The sequence below is a fragment of the Bombus flavifrons genome, chromosome 7, assembly GCF_040668555.2.
Source record: "Bombus flavifrons isolate JBK064 chromosome 7, iyBomFlav1_principal, whole genome shotgun sequence".
Taxonomy (NCBI): domain Eukaryota; kingdom Metazoa; phylum Arthropoda; class Insecta; order Hymenoptera; family Apidae; genus Bombus; species Bombus flavifrons.
In genome coordinates, this window is record NC_138448.1 from 8,277,012 (window position 1) to 8,299,977 (window position 22,966).

General features: G+C 39.6%; 5 protein-coding genes and 1 long non-coding RNA gene across 7 annotated transcripts in view; 4 read left to right on the forward strand and 2 right to left on the reverse strand.

The window, feature by feature from the left end:
- The window catches only part of LOC138181894 (serine/threonine-protein phosphatase 2B catalytic subunit 2), a 242,785-nt gene extending 239,929 nt beyond the window's left edge, over positions 1–2,856 (reverse strand). The window contains exon 1 of the transcript XR_011173630.1: positions 1,841–2,856. The gene's annotated coding sequence lies outside the window, so the exon portion shown is untranslated. The remainder of the gene's footprint in view (positions 1–1,840) is intronic.
- A 181-nt stretch (positions 2,857–3,037) lies between these two features.
- LOC138181939 (uncharacterized) lies at positions 3,038–3,805 on the forward strand. The gene is made up of 2 exons (XR_011173645.1): positions 3,038–3,390; positions 3,491–3,805. It is a non-coding gene; the product is annotated as an uncharacterized LOC138181939 (long non-coding RNA).
- GstS4 (glutathione S-transferase S4) lies at positions 3,449–4,430 on the reverse strand. The gene is made up of 4 exons (XM_069117332.1): positions 4,292–4,430; positions 4,049–4,216; positions 3,790–3,935; positions 3,449–3,718 (listed from the first exon to the last, which is right to left on the reverse strand). The coding sequence occupies exons 1-4, from the start codon at positions 4,428–4,430 to the stop codon at positions 3,551–3,553; spliced, it is 621 nt and encodes a 206-aa protein (XP_068973433.1). The 3' UTR covers positions 3,449–3,550.
- Positions 4,431–4,907: 477 nt separating this feature from the next.
- LOC138181932 (glutamyl aminopeptidase) lies at positions 4,908–12,179 on the forward strand. Its single transcript, XM_069117341.1, has 16 exons — positions 4,908–5,586; positions 5,682–5,935; positions 6,014–6,161; positions 6,221–6,491; positions 6,791–7,059; positions 7,148–7,282; positions 7,647–7,930; positions 8,165–8,253; positions 8,317–8,444; positions 8,526–8,726; positions 8,805–8,884; positions 9,302–9,462; positions 9,546–9,684; positions 10,342–10,455; positions 10,542–10,650; positions 11,915–12,179. Exons 1-16 carry the CDS (start codon positions 5,350–5,352, stop codon positions 12,062–12,064), a joined length of 2,769 nt encoding a protein of 922 aa, XP_068973442.1. The 5' UTR covers positions 4,908–5,349; the 3' UTR covers positions 12,065–12,179.
- A 3,246-nt stretch (positions 12,180–15,425) lies between these two features.
- LOC138181923 (uncharacterized) lies at positions 15,426–19,240 on the forward strand. Of its 2 annotated transcripts, none has more exons than XM_069117329.1 (5): positions 15,426–15,863; positions 16,381–16,589; positions 17,249–17,465; positions 17,552–17,704; positions 18,731–19,240. In XM_069117329.1, the coding sequence occupies exons 2-5, from the start codon at positions 16,417–16,419 to the stop codon at positions 18,863–18,865; spliced, it is 678 nt and encodes a 225-aa protein (XP_068973430.1). In that variant the 5' UTR covers positions 15,426–15,863; positions 16,381–16,416; the 3' UTR covers positions 18,866–19,240. The 2 variants fall into 2 exon arrangements, with proteins under 2 accessions (XP_068973430.1, XP_068973431.1); XM_069117330.1 differs by lacking the exon at positions 18,731–19,240 and adding an exon at positions 17,799–17,825.
- Positions 19,241–20,706: 1,466 nt separating this feature from the next.
- LOC138181972 (uncharacterized) lies at positions 20,707–22,300 on the forward strand. Its single transcript, XM_069117388.1, has 4 exons — positions 20,707–20,911; positions 21,460–21,541; positions 21,603–21,873; positions 21,964–22,300. Exons 1-4 carry the CDS (start codon positions 20,721–20,723, stop codon positions 22,236–22,238), a joined length of 819 nt encoding a protein of 272 aa, XP_068973489.1. The 5' UTR covers positions 20,707–20,720; the 3' UTR covers positions 22,239–22,300.
- Positions 22,301–22,966: the final 666 nt, after the last annotated feature.

Consider the following 22,966-nt stretch of genomic DNA (forward strand, 5'->3'; position numbering starts at 1 on the left):
TTCCGCGATTTAAATGATAAATGATAACCCAATAAATATTAAAATTTCTTGGAAGTTGGTAAAATTGGAAGATTTGAGTGGACAAAGAAACAAAGATATATTAAGCAAAAACCAGATAATTTAAATTCGCGGTTGGCCCTTAGTGGGTTAATAACACTGACGAAGTCCTACAGATTTTGAAAGGACCTATACAAATTCATTGTTGCCGCGGCGGACAAAAGACGAGCGAAAAGACTGGACGAAAAGAACAATCGGTGCTGCGTTTGAAACGGGAACGAGAATTGCAAACGAGAATGGCGAAAAAAGGAGTTGGGGGATCCGGAGGGGGAAAGAAAAACACGCGGAGGGCGCCACGCAATAAAGGTCGATGACCCTAAAGTGCCACCTGTACGTCCTGAACCAGTTCCCCTTTTCGGCAGCAATGTGGGTCAGCACGCTTCCTCGGCTAAAAAGGGCATGCTTGTATTGGCGAACCACCGACGGTGGTTCGACGCGTGCCCGAATCGAAGAATGGAGACGAAACATGCTCAACAGCGGCCATTGTGCGTGAGCAGTACGCGTTGTAGTGAAACGAGGATGAAAAAGCATAAATTCACCGATTAATACGAGTTGATCAACCGAGAACAATCAACAAGCTAAAAAGAACCATATTGTTAATAATAATTACTTAATCATTTCTTTAAAAAAAGTACTCAATTTCATTATGAATATAGGTCGTTGCAGAGATCTCCTTAACGAGAACGTATCGACGAGTTTCGCAGCGCAACGTTTGACCGCATTTTTTATGTTTACTCGTTACCAACCGCCGAGATGTTAATTATTCTGCGGAAGAAAAACGAGGTCATTTGAAAATGCACCGATCTAACGTCAGAACGTGACGAAAAAATGTGAACGACCGAAAATACGTTTCACATACGTTGTATATACGTGTTCGCGCAGGGGAGAGAATGGAAGATATCGGATTCGCTTTTGACATCCTTGCAAAAACCGCGCTGACGCCAATGGTCGCTTCCCTAGCCACGAAACGCGTATTTACATCGGATACGCATTAGCGCACGTACACGCGAGCCGGTCAGCTGTTCGAACGACGACGTCCAGACGCGAAATCCTCGAGAGCGGCGTGCCGCGTCCTCGAGACGATTCCGTTCCTCGACCTCGTGGAAACGAGGCTAACCGCGCAAGCCGCACATCTTTGCAGACAAGAAGATGGCGGGGGAGGCGGGGTTGATGGGTAAAACGCGAATTAGGTTAGGTTACATCGCGCGAGGGATACGCGGATAAAGCGAGTAATAACCGAATTGAGTGGCAATGGAACGGAATAGAACTCCAGTTTCTAATCTATTCGTGAAATTCATCGTACGCAAGGGAGGATGTGCGGGATGTCAGGGTGGAAAAGCATGATTCGAAGGGTCAATGAGAATGCTGGCAGGTCGATAGCAATGGCGCCGCGAAGCTACGAAGAAAATCAATCCTGTACGGCACGCGACGTGTTTTGACGTGCCTACTTATTTCGTCGTTCGTTTCTCGAAACGCCACGATGTTATAACATTTTCGTTCGAAGGATTAGAGTAATCGTAGGATAGATAAGAATCGTCTTAGTGGTATATAATAATACGATAGGGAGAAAAATGTACACGAGAGTGCAGAAATACCGAGAGTACACTGACGTACCGACCGAGGTAGCCGGAAAAGACGAGGCCGCAGGGCCACGCACACGTACATCAAGATCGCGCGTACACTGACACGTACGTACGCAGCCAAGGTGGTATCGTACACTTCGCATATAACGATATACCCATTCACGGGTGTCGATTATAAGAAAAATGTTCGTGTCGCTTACTTTTGATCACTCGTTCCGTCGTGGAGAGCTTCTGCGAGTTGTTCGAGGTCATGCTGTACGAGGATATTTGTCGGGTGGGCGCCGGCCTCTCGCTCTCTTTCTCTCCTCTCGCCTCTCTTGGCTATTTCACTGTTCCTCTTCCCCGGTCACACAGGATCGTCTCTCTCTCCCCTCGCCGTGTCACTCTGTCACTCGGCTTTTTTTCTTCTTTCTCTAGCCGTAGTTACTCGCGCGAGGTAGCACCTTCCTCTCACGAACGGGGGGTTGGGTGGAAGGAGAGGGCGGTATTTTCACCTCGCAGCCCGGCGCGGCACACACACATATACACGTACGGAGTAGGGGGAGGGAGGAGACGGGGGTCGGAGAGGTGACGGAAGTTATCGCACGATGCGGCACATCGGTGGCTCCGGAGCGTTGTTCATTGGGCGTTTGCAGAGTGAGAAAATTATTCTCTGCCGTGTGTGCGTTCCTCTCACTCCCCGTATATTTACTACGCCGACCGACCTACGGTATGACTCTTCTCTCTTCTCTTTCTCGCTCGCTCCCCTCTTCTCTTTCTCTCCTTCGCGGTCTTGCTCTAACGCGAACTCCCTCTGCCCGACAAAAGGTACCACCAACGCCTTTTGCGGGGCGAGTAACTGGATCGCTGGACCACGCGAGCTGCACGGCCCGCACCAACGGGGTCTCGCAACCGCGGTACCACCACACGAGTAGCACAACAGAGTCTCCGAGTGAACGACAACCGTCAGAGACAAGAGTACCGAGACTACTAAGCGAGGGCGACAGCGGCGACAGCGACCACGGCGGCGAGGCGGAGGACAGCGACAACGATCGACGGCGCGAACACAGAAAGAACCAGCACGATAAAAAAAATACAACAGCGACGGCCACGACGTAGCAGACGACGAAGGCGATGATGATGACGACAACGACCACAACGACGACGATAACGACGGCGACAACACCGTAATGACGAGCACCGCGACGCGGAACCGTGACACCGACACCCACGGCCGACAGCACCACGCCGCTAAATTCTACTAACAAGATGTCTGTCAGTCTGGCACTCCGCGGCACGCACACTGACGGCCGGCGGGAGACGGACGCGCAGTCCTCCACGCGCACCAATCATTTCAGAGCACAGATTGGTCGCGCCATCACCAGCTGCCGCCACCCGTTCACTGAGTGGAGGCGCCACTGACCGCGCTGGTCAATCGACGGTCTTCCATCTAAATCGACGAAAATTTCACGTTTGCAACGCCGCTGTATCCAATCCAATCAATCTATTCGATTTTATTACCCGAGAAACAGTTTTAACACAGGGGAAATCATTGGAAAACGGGCGCATCGATCGATTTGTCGAACTAGGTTAGTAGGCCACTTGTTAGTCTTCCGAGAAGATAACTTTGAACGCTCCCAAATTTGGAAGCGGCTGTCAATTTCAATACCTGTCCAATTTGCATTTTAAATGCACCTTCGGTTAATCGTATCGGGCTATGTTCTTTAAGGATCGTTTTTATGTTATTTCATTGGGACGTAAACAACAGCCGGTAAGTTAACTGATCATATGTAATACCGCCACATTCAAATTAAGTCTTATGCAACAAATGCAATTCTAATGACTGAATTTTAATGTTACTGTATTTGTAGGATACACATGCACAATTTTACACCATTCGTCGTACAAACTTCAACAACACGTATCTATCATTAAAACTCCAACTTTGGTCTCTTCTCCACCCAGGCTTTTATATTCGGAATCGCCAGAACCTTTTCCTTCAGAGACTTCAAATGCGGTTTATCTTTGGTTATATCAGATTCATAAGCCGTATTTAAGGAATCTGATATACCGACGAAGAACAGGTCGGCATAGCTCAACTAAAAGATATGAGAAATATAAATCAATTGATTTCTTATTCTGCGTATACTGTTGAATTAAACACGCTTACCTGATTGCCATGCAAATATCCGTCGTTATTCTTTGCCAGATCTTCCAGTTTATTCAGGTAAAACGGAAACACTCTTGACATTACGTCGATTTTCTTTTTGGCTTTCAAAACTGGATCAGACTCTCTATAATAAGACGATATTGTCACTGAAAAGAAAAAGGGAAACTTATGGATCATGTAACAAGATTGAATGTTATTCACAGCAGCATATCGTTGGAAAGAAAATCAATTTGTTCATGGGTACGAAATCAATATTTACGCCATCTGAAATCGTAAAGAGCGCTAGCGATCGCGTCAATCTGCAACGTATCCAAATCAGTTTTGCCAAGCAGATTAAACTGTTTGGCCAGGTAGCGGCAAATAGGTAGTGTTTGCGAGTAAACTTTGCCGTTGATTTCCAACGTGGGCAGCTGACCGAAGGGGGTCGCTGAAAAAACATTAAAATATAGTTGGAGATCGTGAAATTCATATGGAAATAAGGTAAAAAAAGGTGGAGAAATACTTGACTTCATGTTGGACCACTCTTCCGACGAATGGTTTATGCGAATATCCTGAAATTCAACGCCCCCGTAGCTGAGAAGAAATCTGATGGGTTCTCCGAGTCCCATTACGTTAAAATAGACTAGCTTATAACTCGCCATCGTTCTAAATCTGTGAAATATAATTACAAATAAATACAATGTAATTTTTATAAAATCACACGATCGGTTTAAAGGTATTATTCTAATTTAAATTAGTTTAAATAATTGCTGATTTAATTAAAACATTTTATACAATTTTTAGAGAATTTGATGAGTGCAATATCTCTATTAATAATTTTGTTTTTAGTATGTATGGAGTAGACACTTACAGACAGTCAAGTGCAACGCACGGTAATTCACTGTGGAGTAACTGGTTCCCAAGGTTATGTAAGAATTATATATTTCCCTCTCCAGAGTCTGCACTTCTTTCGTCCTGTTCTTGCCTGACACATTTTCTCTGTCTATAAAATGCTATGGGCTTTCTCATTGGTTCACTACTTCGTAGTCTCCTCACACTCACTCTCTTCTGATACTTTCACTTTAGTATAGTATAGTGTACAGAAAGATTCCGGATTGTTCCAATATAAATTACAGAATCGTTCCTACATATTAATTGGAAAAATATTCTTTATCTACAAACTTATGCAATGCTATTAAAAAAAAACAATATCATCTACTTTTTAAAATTAATTCAAATTCAACGACATCTTTGAAATGAATTCACAATTTTTATATAATATAATTCTCTTACAATAAAATGATTTGAAAACACAAAGTGAAGTGAGCAATGTTTCTTTCTTGACACGAAGAAGCTTAACCAATCTCTATGGCTATAAATCATCTAGTTTTCCTTAATTAAAGAATACTCAACGTTACATGTTTTTAATTAGATTTCGCTTTATGGAGGACAGGTTAAGAGGTTTGCATTTAGTTGAAACTTTGATAAACAGAACGGACTCGTTTCTCAACTTAAGCTCTGTAGCCTGACAAGATAAGGAAGCCGGTGTCTGGAACAAGGAATCCTTGTTCTGGAAGTAAAATGACCGCCTGGCGATTTATCTTAATTACAATAGTCTTAATGAAGACGAAAGATTCTCGTGTGATCAACGGCGAGGTTTCTCCGGATAATTTAACTCCATATTACAATGAATCTATGGAGATCGAGAAACGCCTCCCAGAGGATGTAGTTCCCAGAAAATATGTGATTGCGATTTCGACTGACTTTAAAAAGGACGAATTTCACGGTAGCGTTCGCATCGATCTCGAATTACTAAAAGTTAGTTTCGATTATTGAAATGTAAGAATAATTACACAAATATGTATAAGCATACAAAATATTTAAAAATATTGTATCATTACAATTTTTCGAAGGACCGAAGTTATATCGTTTTGCACTCGAAGGATCTAACCATATCATCAACCAAATTATATGCAGAAAAATCTCAAACGGAAGTACGAATACAGTACGTCTATCCTGTAAAAAGACGTGAGATGTTGGTTATCAAGCCTTATAGAAATATTTCTTTAGGAGAATACTTCTTGAAAATGAATTTTAGTGGTAGTTTGAAAGGAAAAATGAGTGGATTCTATTTGAGCACCTACGTAGAAGAAAATAAATCTGTTAGGTAAATATCATGTATATTTTAATGTCAAGGAATTATGATCGTCTATAGGATGATCAACTCGTATTATTTATTATGCAGAAAATTAGCAGTGTCCCAATTCGAGCCATTCTACGGTCGAACAGCTTTTCCTTGTTTTGACGAACCAAACTTCAAGTCCATTTTTATTATTCGTCTCGTCTATTCAAAGAAGTTTTTATATCACGCACAATCTAATATGCCAATTGTAGTAAGTTAATACACGAATTACGAATCATTAAAGATATACAATAATATCATTTTCCCTAGAAAATGGAGACGATGAAAAGTGATAGCGACAAAACGATCGCATACTTCGAGCCTACGCCACCAATGTCCACTTATTTCGTTGCTTTCCTTGTCAGTGACTTCGAGTGTTTAGGATCTAACATGGATCTTCTAAACGGAAGTAAAATACCAGTTGCTGTCTGTGTAAGATCTATGTTCAAGCAAAAAGCAGTATTCGCCTTAAATGTCACAATTAAAGCGATGAAGTATTATCTAGAGATGTTTCAAATTGACTATCCGCTACCAAAAATAGGTAATTAAAAAATTTAATCTAGTCCTGAATTTAATAATCTCCTTTTTTAATTCTATTAAGCGTGAATTATTGAACTATATTTACTTTATGATTGATATCAGATTATTAATTATTTCTATATTTGGAAATCTTTCTTTTAACCGAAAGTTTTGTTATAAAAAAATCGAAAGTTTTCTTTGATCAAATAAACTTAGTACACAAGTTAATACTTAAGGCTGTAGTATTCATAGAATTAATATATAATTATTGTAAAAAAAATTATGTCTTTGACGACTAAGAAAATGTGTTTCATCGATCAGATCTAGTCGCCATACCCGATTTCTCAGCAGGCGCCATGGAAAACTGGGGCCTGATCACATTCCGTGAAACAGAGCTTCTTCATAGCGAGAACGACAGTTCTTGCCACAATATGAGAAGCGTCAGCTTGACGGTGGCCCATGAATTGGCACACATGTGGTTCGGCAATCTGGTCACCATGAAATGGTGGGACGATCTTTGGTTGAACGAAGGTTTCGCCACTTACATGGAGCACGTAGCAGTTGATTCCTTGTTCCCCGACTGGAAGCTGGTCGTGCACTTCCAAATCTACGATCAGTAATTTTATATTAAATGATTCCAATTTTTCCCTTAACTTCCATCCTTCTCTTTTACTTCAGATGGATTCCTTTCCATTATACACGAAATACGTTTCTATGAAGCACGATATCAAACTACGTACTCGCCCAGTTGTAAAACGAATCGAAGATCTGAATGAAATAGAAGAAATGTTCGATCGAATTTCATATCAAAAAGTACGTTCAATTTTGTAGGTATAGTCAAATTAACATTTCCTACACTATCATGAGTAAAATTTCGCCATAGTACACTTTTCTCTATTTTAGAAATCGATAAAATCGAACGATAGAAAATACAACCCTTCGGCACGAAATAAGAATTCGAAATATTTTTAATTTCCTGTGGATAGAAATAAAACGAAATTTCACTCGCGTACCTTTAAGCATCAAACGAATGTAATACACGTAATACGAAAGTTTGAGATATATTGATTCGGGTTAAATTTGCATAGAGAATTAATTCTTATATTTTCGAGAATTGTCAAAAAGTGTCACAGAGGGAAGACGAATGAAGTACAGCAATTGGTTGGTTGAATGCTAGGCGGCGTCGGTGATTAGGATGCTCGAGGACGCGGTTGGCAATTCTAAGTTCATTTCTGCTGTCAGAAAGTATCTGAGAAGGTACCAGTTTCGTAACGCGGAGTCCCGCGAGCTATTCGATATCCTGGGGAACACTACACAAGCCGCCATCGATGTCGTCGATTTCGTCGGTCGATGGATGAGGTTCCCCGGATTTCCGGTGATCAACGTCCGTCGAGACAATGCAGGCTTTCAACTATCCCGGCGACGCTTCGCGACGAGTACACGATTCAGTGAAACGATCGAGTACGTATAGAGAATAAAAGGAGATCTTGAAGAGAGAAAAAGAGAGGGGGATACAAAATACTAAAGTAATGTGAAATAAATAGGATGAAGTAGAAAACGAAATGACTATGACTAAATTCAAATTCTCGAAATCTTAATCTATACAAGAAATGTCTCGTATAACTGTTATACGTATTATACTAGTGCTACTATTATTTTTAACTCGCCATTTATAAATGTCATATTCATTTTTAGCGACGGAAGTTGGACAATTCCGATTAGATACGTAACAAGCAGGAAAAATGATATCAAGCTGGATTGGTTCCTCGCGAACTATTCTTGCGGTAATAATAGCGCATGTAACAAACCTCCGCTCTCAGTTCTTTAACACACAGTGCGAATTACAGTGGAATTGTCGCTGGACAAGTCAGTGGATTGGATCAAACTGAATCATGATTCGGTCGGCTATTACATCGTGAATTACACGGAAGATGCCTGGAACGTTTTCAGCAATTTATTATTCTACAACCATTCGGTATATATCATGGTTACTTTATATCGTTCTTTAAGTTCCTTGGTTGTCATCTAAATAGTTTTCTCGTTGGAACTGTCGTAGATGTTAAGCGCAATGAACAGAGCGGACTTGTTGCACGACGCTTTTCTTCTAGCGGAAGCTGACTTGAACTATTCTATAGCTATGAACCTAACTTCTTATCTCATAAACGAAGACGATTATCAACCATGGGTCGTGGCTATGAGATGGTTCGGACAACTGAACAGACTTCTTGATAGAACCCACATACTTCCACGTTTTCAAGTAATACAAGTATTAGAAAATAATAATTGTCATAGTATTTCTTCTTCTTTGTTATATTCTTTTTATACGAATTCCCAGTCGTATGCGAGGAATCTGATCAACAGAATTTATCGTCAAATAGGATGGCATATTCATCGGAAAGATTCATTTAAAGACAGGTTAGTTCAAAATTATGTAATAAGAAAAATACGTGTTATTTTAATCGAAATATGTAAGACGACTTTGGTGATTGTTATATATTAACAAAATTATGTTTTCTATCCTTGTAAATCCCATTCTTAAGTTTTAATTCTTATTCCAGTAATACAGGGTTAAGGTAGTTTCAAGGAAATAAATCTTCTTCAAATCTTCTCTAAATTCTATTTACTTTAAAAATTAAATTATTCTCCTACGTTTACAATTGCTTTCTAAATAATTAATCTTTCCAAATAAATAAACGAAAAAGTCGTTCGAATTGTGTAAAAATCCATGAAAATCTCCGTCTTCTGTTACATTTTCCTCTTCTTTTCTTTCATCACCGATGCTTTCCAAAGCGAGCATCCATTAAGAAAAGTCTTGTTTCTGTTCGTTTCAAGAGAATTTCGCGTCTTGATATTGAACGCAGCTTGCAGCGTAGGCCACGAACACTGCCTCGAGACAGCCGGAAGGAGGCTGCGGAAATTTCTGTTGGAGAAGAGCGGCGATGGTAGCGAGCAAATGTTACCAGCCGATATTCGGTCTATCGTCTATTCGTTCGGTAAGGGGAAGAAACTTGGCAAATATTTTCCATTCTCCGTGTGTGTACCTTTTGTTATTCACGATAATGACGGCGTACGATAGGCCTCGTTACGATGTCGGCCGACGTCGGATCGATATTTGAGAAAATGTCGCGACTACTCGAGACGGAGAACGACGCACAGGAAAGAGAACGTCTGATGATCGGGATGACTGGAGTTGCGGACAAAGATATTCTTAATCGGTTCGTCAGACCGCGATTCATTCCCGAGCTAATTGCCAACAAACGCGCTCCTTCGACGCTCTCACAGCTCTCTGTTATCTTCTCGCGTGTCGCTGTCCAATTTGTCGAAGTCGCGTCGGATTTATAGCGCTCCACCAAGGGGGAATATAAATTTATAGGCGAATGTAAAATGGAGACGCGAAAAGAGGAATTGAGCTCACGTGCCCGAAGAAGTGCAATTCGAGTCTATCCTTACGCATTTTGTAATCATCAACTGATAGAATTCGTGATATCAATTTGCGGGATTTCCAAATTAAAAAATTTCCGATTTCAATGGAAATCTCAAATTTTTTAATTCCCTATTGTTTATTAAAAAATTATAGACTTGCCGCATTTACAAATTTTAGTTTGTCAAATCGTGGAATTCGGAATATCACTCTTCGGGATTAATTTAACAATGTTCGATTCCCGGGACCTTCAAATCTTGATATCCCCAATTTTCAGAATTTTAAGAATTTTCAAATCTTAGTAATTCTCGAATTTCGAAGTTTTCAAATTTTGAGTTACTTTGTGTGCAAAGTTCCTAAACTTATCAAATCATAACTATAAAATATTGGACAATTTCCCAAATTACGATTTATCTCTTTGGGAATTCTTTCCATGTCCGTTTGACTTCAGATATTTAGAGCGAGCAACAGACGAGACATTCATTCGCAAGCAAGACTTTGCAGAGCTGTTGATCAAGATCGCCGCGAATCCCGTGGGATTGGACGTCGTCTGGAATTTTGTACGGTATCGACGTTCTTTCAAATACTCAGACATCTTTTGTACAATTTTCACGATCTAAGCCATCGCAACAAATACTAATCTTTTTTCAGATCTCGATGGGAAGTTCTACTTAGAAAATATGAAACAAACGAGTACACTTTTGGGAATATCATCTGCGCAATTGTATCCTTGTTTAAAGATCATCAAAAGCTACAAGAGGTAATTTCATCTTCTCCTAACAAACGCGTATCGAAGCTATATTATAGCCCGAAAGTTGTACTATATCTGGACACTTGTTTTTAGAAGCATGTAATTTAATTTAAAAAATGCTATAAAAAATCGCTACGCGTGATGTAATATCACGACACGGTTTTAAAAGCTAATATCAATACGAGTACTGACAAATTGATGGTCATATCGAATCGCATATTTTATTATAATATACAACTGATAGCTTCTTTAATAATTTATAATTCTCTTAATTTTATAAAATAATAAGTAGTCTTTTTAGTAATTAACTTAACGTCGACTTGCACAAAATTATAATTAAAAAACAAACTATAAATTTATAGGATAGAACTTATCAAATTTGTAAAGTAAAATTCAGGTATTATTCAGGTAAATTCAGGTAAAAATCAATCAAGTGTCTGGATACTTACAAGGGTAGTGGTGAATACTATGTAGTAGCGTGGACAAATGGCCTAAGAAATATCGGGTGAGCCATAAACAATATTGCGAGAAGGCCTATGTGTCGTTAAGCCAAAAGGGCCTGGAAGTTATTACCAGATGGTCGTTACCTGGTAGCTTTTACCACCTGGTCATTACCTGAAGAGTCGAGTTGGGGAATCGTGAGTTGAGAGTCGAATGGTGAATAGTCCAGGGATAGTTGTGATGGCCGTCCTCAACGGGTCGCGATTAGCAGGGGGGATGGAGCTAGGGGCATTGGCCTCCTCTGGCACCAATTTATCAGTTAGGAAATTTTAGGACTGGCTCGATCAAGAGGACGCGGGGAGTGCACCGGCAGTAATTCGCAAGAGATCCCGGGGCACTCCTGTCACACGCGTAGGCAGACCATCGTGGAGTTTTAGTCGGTAGGAGTCCGACACTGCTCTGCTGCTGTCGCAGCGGCAGAATTTCCATGAGAATTTCTGCACGTACAAAAAGAGGGGGGTTAGTCGTGAGTTGAGAGTCGAGTTGCGAGGAATCGAGAGTTGAGTTGACGAGTTGTTATGAGGTGTAAAGGTTGGGAATTGTAAATTAACTACTTAGTTGTCTTAGTTATAGCACAATTATATTTAACTCATGTTAAATAAAAATCATTTTCAGTTCAATTCATCGTAAATAGATCTATCGATCAATAAACTTATAATGTAGGACAGAAATCATCGGAAACCTTAATTTCTAATATTTCTAAGTAAATAAAAAATCTTATAACTATATAATATTATAATATATAAAAAATTTTAATATACTCATTTTACAGGCGAGACAATTTTTTCTAAGAGAAGTTGACCTAAAAGTAACTGAAGATGCTAAGAGAAATGCGATCGAGGAGATCGAAAACAGCATTAATTGGCTGGAGGCAAACTCTCAAAGCATCGAGCAATGGCTGTCGTCTAATGGTTTCGATTAATACCTTCATTTTAATACGATCCAAGATTTACGATTTAATTAGATTGCCATACCTACGCCAGGTATTTAATTAACGGAAATGCTTGAATGTATTTTGAAATCCATTATCGGACACTATTAGCCTCAGTTCGATTAACACTACGTTTTACAATAGTACATCAGTCGTAAACAAAATAAATACATAACGCTCATTATTGTCAATTTTTTATTTATTTACGATGTGTTTATAACATTATGTTACATTATACCATTTACGGTATTTTGCAAATGTCGTTTTACAAATATTTAATGCGTATAGGAACAATAGGAACAATAGGAAATATTCTGTCACAAAATTTTTAATTCCTTTAGCTATTCTCCTTACTTCCTCTAATTTCGAAATACTCGACTCATAGAATATCTGAAATGTACAAAAAGTATTTACATAGAAAATAATACAAAGTTTGAATACAATATTACCATTAACGTGGAATAGATCGATAGGTGCATACATCGAATTACATTCAATGAGCGAATCTTCTTGCTTAACTGTCTATTATATTGCTGTTTGCGATCTTAGTTGCTCCAGCTTTGACATATTTTGCATCTGTGTGCCGACCTGGATTTCCCAGAGTTACGCGATTGAATCGTGCGTTTGTCATCACGTGGCACGATTATTCAAATTTCTTTTTGTTACTTGACCACTACAAATAGCCGTTCAATACCCAACCAAGGCGCGTTTTTTGCCAAATAACATTCCCTGGTCTGACTCTATACTGTCCAAAAGACAGCAAATTATAAAATAGACCAGCTCCGATCAAAAGATCAATGTTGTTTGGATTATACAGAAGTGGGTCGGCCGGAGTGATGCCGGATGGCATTGGTACACTCACCATCGCCAATGGAACGTTTGAAATTTTCTCGGTAATGTTTTTTAAAATTAGGCATGAAATGTCCGCTATAAATTCATTGTACTCCGAGATAATGCGTAATTGTGTTTTGAACCGTATGGAATTCGTATTGTTTCCTATGCTGCTGAGTGTTACGTCAACAGGGTTGATCGCGAGTTTCAATTTATTACAAAAGTTTTCTGTTATTAAGTGGAACTGTGATTCCACGTCTAACAGAGCACGACATTGATGTTTGTTGCCCGCATCATCGATAACATACACTATCACAGTCGATAAGACCGTGCATTTGTTGTTGGTTGAATTCCAACAACATAGTTGTGCTATATGGACCGGTTGTGGCTTAGGAAACATCACTTCCTCTTTCATTTCGTGATGCAACAAGATATGATGTTTCTTCCCACACTTTTTGCACTTTCTACGCATACATTCCTTTACATTATGTCCCCAATAAAAACAATTGAAACAAAGTCGTAGTTTTTTAATTATTTCGAGTCTTTCCAGGAACGTCATGGCCAATAGTTGGGGACATTTATGCAACACGTGTCTGCTTTGACACAGCCAACATTTACGACTACAGACGAGAGATTCCATCTCATGTTTTACTACTATACTACTGTTTGTGTCGCAAGAATGTTCACTACTGTTTGAGGCGTGCGAATATTCACTGCTGTTTGTGGCGTGCAAATGTTCCGATTCTTCAATCCTGATCATGGAACTCGCGGCTGATTTAGTTACTTCCTGTTTCTCTAGATGTTTAGCCCGCTGTTGTATTAATTTAGCGACTTCGTAGACATTCTCTCCGTCTGTTTCCTGCATGACGCGTTTTTCCCACTCCATTAACCGATTCAATTCTCCCACAATACCGTCATAGGTTGGGGGCTGAATTACAGGATGGCGCGATGTAGTATGCGAACCAGACGTCCCCGATATTAGATCATTCGCTAACGCTTGCGATCTGCGAACATCACTTAAACGCTTCTCAGCACCAGATATCACGCCTAAATATATAGCTTCGAAGATCTTACGTTCTTCTATATTTTCTATTTGTAGCTTGGTGTCTGGTACAATTATTTCAATTTGTGACTGAACGCGATCGAATTGGCTGTACAGACTTTTGTTTGCCTTAATGCGTTCCTCAAAAGCTAGAGTATCTGAACTAGGATTTGTTGTTTCCACGAATCTTTTAAATATCATTAGTTTCGCCTTAATTGCCCTACGCTCAGCTAATAAAGGCATCAATTTTTCCTCCATTCTATGCATGATTCACGCAAATAAAGACAAGTAAATAAACTCACGTAGGAAATGGATGATTGTCAATGATCGACCGTTGTTCGTGGCACTGGATCGTTATCTTTGATGCTGAATCACTAAGATCGTGCTTGTATCTCGGTGTATCTTGGTGAAATCACTTCCTATCGCACAACTGTCGCTCTGGATGCTCCTTCAACTGTAGCAACTGGTAACTGAGATTATTTGTATGAACATGCTGTTGACGGTTGTCTTCTGCGTTGACTGTGTAACTGGCTCGTATCCGACTCGATTGCGATCTAAATCGTTCCAACTTTGATACCGTTTGCAGGCGCGTTCCGACGAAAAGATTGATTTCTAGTGCGATTCTAACATGTCCGTCCAAGTGCTTCTCACTGTCTCGAGTGTTCTCAACGAAAATGAGGAAAAACACCCTTAGGCCCTGGCTCCTCCCTTTTATAGTCAATTCCAGAGAAGTGGGGGTTAGCGCAAGTAATGTATTTACTGAAAGATCTTTCAAAACTTGGAATTTCTACGGTTCTGGTTGCTCATGGTTACCGAGTATTGTTAGAGCCGTATTTACAGAAGGAAAAATCCTTGGCCATAAAGGCGCAATTACTGCGAACGCACGTGAACGAGCACTCGATGACTGATCGGTCAGGTTGGAAATATATGACACTAATGAAAATATCTTAACGGTAACCTTGCCGATTTCTACTTACATACTTCTATTTACATTTCTATTTGCCATAATAATGTCAATTAATGTGAATTGTAATATCAATCAATTGTAATATCAATTGTAATAACAATTAATGTTAATGTGAATTATAATATCTGTCGAAGACATACATTAATAAGATTACTAATATTAAATATTTAGAAACCATCTCTGTATTAGTAACGTCTATTAAAACATAATTTTTACTTCGTAACGTAGACACAAGGAGAACAATAGGATTAATTCTCTGCGCCAGCGCTTACTTAAGCATAATTCAACGAAAAGTATTTGATCGCATAATCTGCACTACATAAATACACTCATTAACAAATATCAACTAAGCAGGCTTGATGAGACATCCCCACGCTACCGTGCCCACTTTCCAAACATAAATTAGCCCCTATACCTAAAGCTGCCTTTTTACAGAAATACTACAAGATAAAAATCGATCGTCCTTAGCGCGTTAACTGAAACGTAAACGTAGTAAATTCGTTATATCTATATCTAATTGTGTATAAACGAGATAGACCGTAGAAAGACGAGATTGATCGCAGAAAGACGAAATAGCTCGCAAAGAAGCTAATTGCAATAGATAATACGGGTATCGCATATGAACGTGGAAACAGCTTCAAGAAGAAATCGAGTTTGCTCGAGCCGCGTATCGTGCATTATCGAAACTTGTTTCATTAGTCATACTTGATACACCGATCGGGCCTGGTAAACAACCAACGAAAAGTAACGTGTTTGCCTCTGTCCGCCTCTGTCCGTTTCTGAAACCGATCGAGACATCCGAGCGGACAGTTGGTGAATTACGCCCGGTGTTCCACAACGTAAGTGCGCTATCAGCGGTCAACCGACGACCATCGATTTTTGAAAATATCTGCGGCACCGGAGATCCGTCACGAATAAGCGGCAGTTGAGTGGATCGAACTGGAAGAAAGGTAAATCAAATCGATGGTTCGCTCTGCTACTTTGCTGTTACGTACACACCATAAACTCTGTAACTTGAAAACGTGTATGAGGCCGCAATTTTGTTCATTCTTTTCTGTTGCGCTTATATAAGCTGAAATATAAATTTACCGTATCTTGAATTTTTTGTCGCGAGTGTTAGTTTGCCCGTATAACTTGGATTTAACAAAGTGCGACTTTTCCGAAAGAAACGATCGCTGTCTGAAGGTTGAACTTGTCTTTCTTCGAGCTGCTGCAATTCGAGAAATATTTATACTCGTCAAAATCCTCTTGAAGTCGTTTTTGTTTGTTAAATCTCTCCCACTCGATAAATTCGATAAGACGAAGCCGATAGAACATGCGAAGATTTTAGCCCTTCTCTCGAGGCTTGAATTATCAAAGTAGCTGTAATTTGATACTTCAGCTCCTGTTATTCATATTATCGCGTGATACATTGAGAGAATATGGGAGGGATGACTTTGATCATTCGTAACGTTTGTTTTATTTAAGTAGACGAAGGCAGCGGATTAGTGTCCTGTGAGGAAGATGAATAAAACGGTGCACTACGCGTTGGTGGCATTTTGGGAGAAATCCGGCTGCAAGATCGTGGCGGATTGTTACCCGGTGAAGCGGGATGCAACGTACAGGGCGATCACGCTCAGCGCAATCAACGGACTGAAGACGCTGGAGAACGATAAGATCAGTCTCGATCGGGACAAGTAAGTGTGCTAATTCATACAATGACACTCATTTTCGTTTTATACTCGACGCATCGAAATTAGAAGGCTTTTCGATAGTCGAGAAATATTCATCGAACGAGTATTGGAAACTCTTAGTTGTTCGACGTTTTCAATGATATTCTTTTGATATTTTCATATTAATTAGATTCTTGAGAAGAATCTGTGTAATTTTGTACGATGACACTATGATTACAAAGAGTATTTGCACATAGTTGCATCTATTTTTGCATATAGTCCACTTGCGCGATAATTCATTGATGATAATTGATAATATTTCTGAATTCTGACAAGTTACGAGTTATACTTCGTAGATATTCTTCTTTACGATATTTTACACCAATTAAGATAATCAACGGAATTGTAATTTAAATATAAGATCCATTTGTCAAACTTCACTTACTTTTCACTTTTAGAATTTTGCCTTTCGGAATACCTTTTTTAATTTTGTTACCGATATTATCGCAATTGCACGACAGGACCCTGACAGTGTTTTTAAGTGATTATAAAAGTGTTCGTATAAGTTATAAAAATACTCTTTTTGCTCGTCAAATTGATTCCAGACGGTTGGAAAATAATTCTTGCAAAAATATCTAAACGATTTCTGAAGGATGTTCTTTAGAAATATCATTCTCTTGCAGCTACACGGTGCACGTGCTCATCGGTGAACTACATTACGCCTGCCTGACGTTGAAACCGGATTGTCCTTCGTCAGCAGCCAAGCTGGAATTCTGTTCCCAGGTGTTCCTCGAGAGATTGCGAAGCATTTACAGGGAGCTACCGATTCTGGCTGATCTCACGAGGGACCTAACCAATCTGGCGGTCATCGATCTCTCGAAACCTCTAAAGGAGATAGTCGTACGTCCGACCGTTTAACCTATGACCTTGCCGAGTTTAAACGGCGATATTTTTCACCAACAATTCAACAGCCATTGTTGTTTCAGCACGAGTACAATCAACAGAATGAAATAATACCGAAGCTAGAGGGAGAACTGGCGAAAGTCCGAAAAACATTGATGGATGGCCTACAGAGAATGATTGACAGGGGCCAGAAGCTCGATGATCTCGTTCGAAAGACTCAGACTTTGCAAATTATGGTAAATTACTTACGATTTAACGATTTCACGTTGAATGCCGTAAAAATCGCCAGTGCGATACCGGGTTTGTTCAAGTATTTAACTCTTTCTTTAGAAGAATACATAATAAGAAGAAATATATAACAACGAAGAGATAATAGAAACAGAATTGTCCTAACGATTTCGTAAAGAAATTATAGTTTTTTCAATTTTGAGGTCAGCTTTATTCAAGACAAATAATCGAAACTCGTTGAGGTGCAGCGTTGTATTATGCGCAACATCGCGAGATTATTAACACCGAAACAGCCAGTTTCCTAATCTGTTTTCAAATGTATTTACAAATGTATGTAAATGTATTACAAATGTATTGTATGTAATGTCTTGTCAAAGGTATTTACAAAATGAAACAATCATTTTCGTAAAATTCGTGATACTTCCGATCGTACAGTAACAATTTATTTATAATCATTTAAATGTTTAAACGATTTTATTCTTTATTAAAATACGCATTAGCGTATAACGATATATAATTTTAAATTTAGGTGTTATGAACGAAAGATACGAAATTTACCCGGCAGTCAACGTGTTATATAAAAGAGCCAGGGATTCGCTATGCGCGGAAAGCTCAGTTTGTTCAGTAACCCATATTCCGCCATAACAAAGAGACATAATTAGATTGGCGGCATGAAAAATATTCATTGAAACGGCGTCGATCAATAGCCGAACGCATTGCCGACTACGACCCCAGTGTTCGTATCATTTATTTCCCCGAGGGTTGTGCGTGTCATGATTACGCTCTTTTATTTATACGCGTTGAAGCGATACAGTTAATTACTCGAGTATCGAGCGACGATTAACAACGCGCAGACACGTTAAACATGTGCCGCTTCGTTCGTTACTTTTTCACTTTGCTAATTGTATTTTATAATTTAAACCCTCTCGCGTATTTTCTTTTATATTTTATTCGTCATACACGTACGCTATCGAGGAATATTCTTCAAGTTGCATTCTTTTCATTTTATTAATACTCACTGTGTGATTTTATAGGCTCGCAAGGACTTTCACGTGTTGACAAGAACATCCAGAAGAAAGAAGGGCATCGTTATAGCAGCGGTTGCGATCGCGCTGATATTTTTTGTCACATCTCTCCTTGTGTTTCTACTATATCAAAGGATTCTCTGAGCCTTGCTCCTTGACTTTGAAATTGTTCCTAAGAAACATGGCACCGGTGTGTGAAATATACTTACGAATAAACAATGTATTAGTCACTTCTGACCTTGTCAAATATATCTTTTCGTGAATCAACAACCGTTTAGCTTTGCAAACGATTCGTTACAATTTGTGGACTGCATTAGCGACTCGTTATTTTCTTTTTCTTTTTATGTTGACACAGATACGCGTGCACGAAAAATCCTCGATCCCTCGCATTTTCATTTGATTTGAATCTGGATAATAGAAAACCGCATTCGAGCCTGTCAAAAGCTACACCCATCAGCTCTATCTTTTGCAGATTTTTCAATTTCATTACCTAGGTACACGATCGATGTACGGTTGTAAAAAGCAAAGGATTTTATGATACTTCCATAAGTTCGTTTATCCCCAAAAAAATGGTATTGATATTTGTCATTAAGTGGTATTAACAAAATCTGCAATTACTTAGTTGCTACTAAGTTACTTAGCTACAAGCTACTAAGCTACTAAGCTACTTAGTTACAAGCTAATATAAACAGTTAATAGGATAGCGATGTAGATTTTGAAAAATAATAAACCTAACGTCATCACTTTTATTTGTCTTTCTATTTTGAAGTTGATCGGCATAGCTTGTGAGCAACTCGTTTATCTGAATCCAGTTGAAGACAAACACTTGGTGTAATAAAAGTTCACTGATTCTCCCTTCTACCTATGTTCGCATAATAAAAATTCATGTTCAGATAAGTGGACTCGATAAACAGAAATTGTTGAAATCCACCGATTCACCGACTGCTTCGCGCAACGTACATTCGACGATCGATAGTTTGAAGCATGTAGCGAAGTTCGCACCGACAATTTACCAAATCATTTACGAATTCCCATTGATAAAAACATACTTACGCGTCGAAATAATCTTTCTCGATGGCGTCCGTGGCGGAACTTACGGTGGATCCCATCGAGTTCGAAAAGGAAGTCAAACGCAGAGACACACTCGCGGAAGCGACCAGGCATTTGTATTTCATCGCTGCACGCAGGATACAGGTTAATGACTCTTGTTCGAAGATAATTTCTGTGAGCTTCCGTAAAAAAGGTTTTCAGGTTTTTTTACGATCTCTTGACGAAGATTCCGTGGTACGCGCGGGAAGATAACCTCAGGCTCGATAACCACAACTTGTACGTGAGTTATCGTTCTTATCCAATCTGGGTGCGAGTAGCGCTAATAATAAAGCCTCGTGTGTCGTAATTGTAACTGTGCGTTAAGATATCGATTGCTTAAGGTCAAGATCACGACATATCGATTCAACAAGTCATCGGCGAGTTCTTCTTTTAGTTTTTTCGTTATTTCAACTAACGATATTGACAATGATCTGAGATTCGTATCTGGCCAAGCTTGCGTAGTTTAATATTGTTAGCAAAATTTTCTAAATTATTAATCGTCAACGTCAACAAACTGCCTTTTATAATATCGATAAATTCGATAATGAAACAAACGAAATTTGACAAGTGGATTTTACAAATTATATAAATCGTCTGATGGAAAATTCTGAAGCTGTAAAAGAAAAATAGAGGAGAAGCAATGGTACAAGTACATACGAATTCGAGCGAAAATTGTAACGATGCTGAAATACAGATTTTTCTCTTTAAATACACACTATCCGTTCTCCGTTCTTTATTCCGAAAAATTCGATTAGGATACCGTACTTCCAACGTTACAACGTTTGAATTGGATTTCGACTCGGCAGTGCAGGCCTGGATCCGCGGCATCCTCAGCCGAAAACATTTCCGATTGCTGCACCAGAGCGCAGTCAGCATTCAACGTTATTGGCGTGGTTATCGTACCAGGATCATGGTCGATCGATATCTGGTGCATCGTGTCCATCAAATGTGGCAGGATTACTATAACGAGATGGCCACGAGGATCCAAGCGTTCTGGCGTGGTTATTGGATCAGGAAAACCGTCCTTGACATAGAGAAAATGCGACGATGGTTGGACGAAGTCTATACGAAGAACGAGGAAACCGTGAAGAACATGAAGAGGTTTGGTATCTTTCAATTTGTTTAAAATCCTGTCACATTCCCATGTACTCTGGAATTTCTCATAGTAATATACAGGGTGGTTGGTAACTGGTGGTATAAGCGGAAAGGGGGTGATTCTACGCGAAAAAAGAAGTCGAAAATATAGAATAAAAAAATTTTTTTTTTTTAATTTTCCCATCGAGACAAAGATCTACAGTGAGATTCGTTATAACGAGACGTGATAAAGTGCACGCGTACCGAGCGAAAATTCAAAGTCGATTTTCTCGAAAACAAAGCCTCAGACGAAAAATTTTTATTCTATATTTTCGACTTCTTTTTTCGCGTAGAATCACCCCCTTTCCGCTTGTACCACCAGTTACCAATCACCCTGTATATTGTGTTGGCAACTAAGTGGTATCATTAGGCGGCAATGACAAAATCCGCAATCACTTAGTTGCCATTAGTTTAGACTCATTTTATATGAAGTAGTCGAAATTTGATAGTCTCGTGTGAAATAGGCAACATTGTTTAACAGATGATGTACGTGTATTTCTTTTCTCGTGCGATAGGTTCAAACAGGAAGAGATAGAATGCGTGCAGACGATAATCGAACACGAGTCCATGCAGTGGATACTGTTCATCCTCTTCAAGGTGAATCGCAAGAAAAACACATTGTTTCGTTATCGTCGTTGTTTCGTTTTCCTCGCTACAGTTACATCATTTGCTGAGAACGAAGCAACGACCAGGTGTGTTCACTAGAATCGACAGCACACGGTTCACTTTGATCGAGGAGATGCTTAGATGCTTGGAATATAAACGCTACATGCGCGATAAGAAGACGAAGCTAAAGAGGAAATGTGAGGATTGTCAAATTGATAGGAAACCAACGTTGATCTTACGTGGAACGTACTATGAAAGATGCGAGAAAGAGATTCACGAAATCCGGAAAAGTCTGGAAGCGGGAGCCGTGCCAATATATAGAAGTAAGAGTTGACGAATTCTAGAGGAAAATTAAGTTCTGATGATTACTCCGATTAAATGCGAATTAAACGAAATTGAAATTGTAAATTTAGGTGAACCATACGAGGAGCATGAGAAGAGCATTCGCAAACTAAACCAGATGCGCTTAGTAAGTTCCATAGACGAAGCGTACGAAACAGGTTCCCGACGAAAAATCGAAATGAAGAATGACAAACAACGGAAGGTGTGCTCTTTGAGAAGAGAATTCGAACAGCAAGCTTGTTGCATCAAAGAAGCCGATTTCTGCGAGAAGATTAAGAAAATGGATTGTCACCTAAACCAACTCCGCTTGAAATGCCCTATTCACGATCCTCCGTGTCAAAAATGAAATAATCTCAACGATTACAATTACGATACGTATCTTACAGAAAAGTATGTACGATAAATCATAGAGACAAATGGAAAGTATCTCGAAGATATAATATATGTCGGAGCGGCGTTGGGGTCAGGATTGTGGGTGTTTGGTGAGTCTTCATTGAGATTAGCCATCGTTGCGATATAATAAAGACACAGTTTATTAGCACAGGCACGGATGATACAAGTTTAACAATCGACTGTGGTGATTAGGCACCCGCGATACTAGTAACAATGGTCTCGGGTTCGATAACGAATCCGCGGTCAACGGGATGATGAATGAACGTGCTCGCGAAGTCTAAGTCTGAACAATAATAATTCGTAAAGACGTTACTCGTGCAAGAGTGCTTTTTCCGTCCCGATGATGCCACAGAGGAAAACTATATCGGGGTGTGTCTAAGGGCACGAGATCATCGGATTCGTCGAGGATAGTCTTCGTTCAGGGAGTAAGGGAAATTGGCGTTGCTGCTAATTGGTCAATTTCCATACCGGTGATTAGAAAAGGTGCTAATTGCCCTCGAGAGAAGGTGGCCACGGAACAGAGACCGTTAGAATGTTTACTGTCATGTCTTACCAGGGATACTTCTTTTAATGGTGGTTATAAAATACCTTTGTTAGACAAAGCGTTCATCCCGTGACCGCGGCTACGTTCGGCGACTGATCGTCGCCTTGAGCCCAAGCTCATTATTACTAATCCCGGAC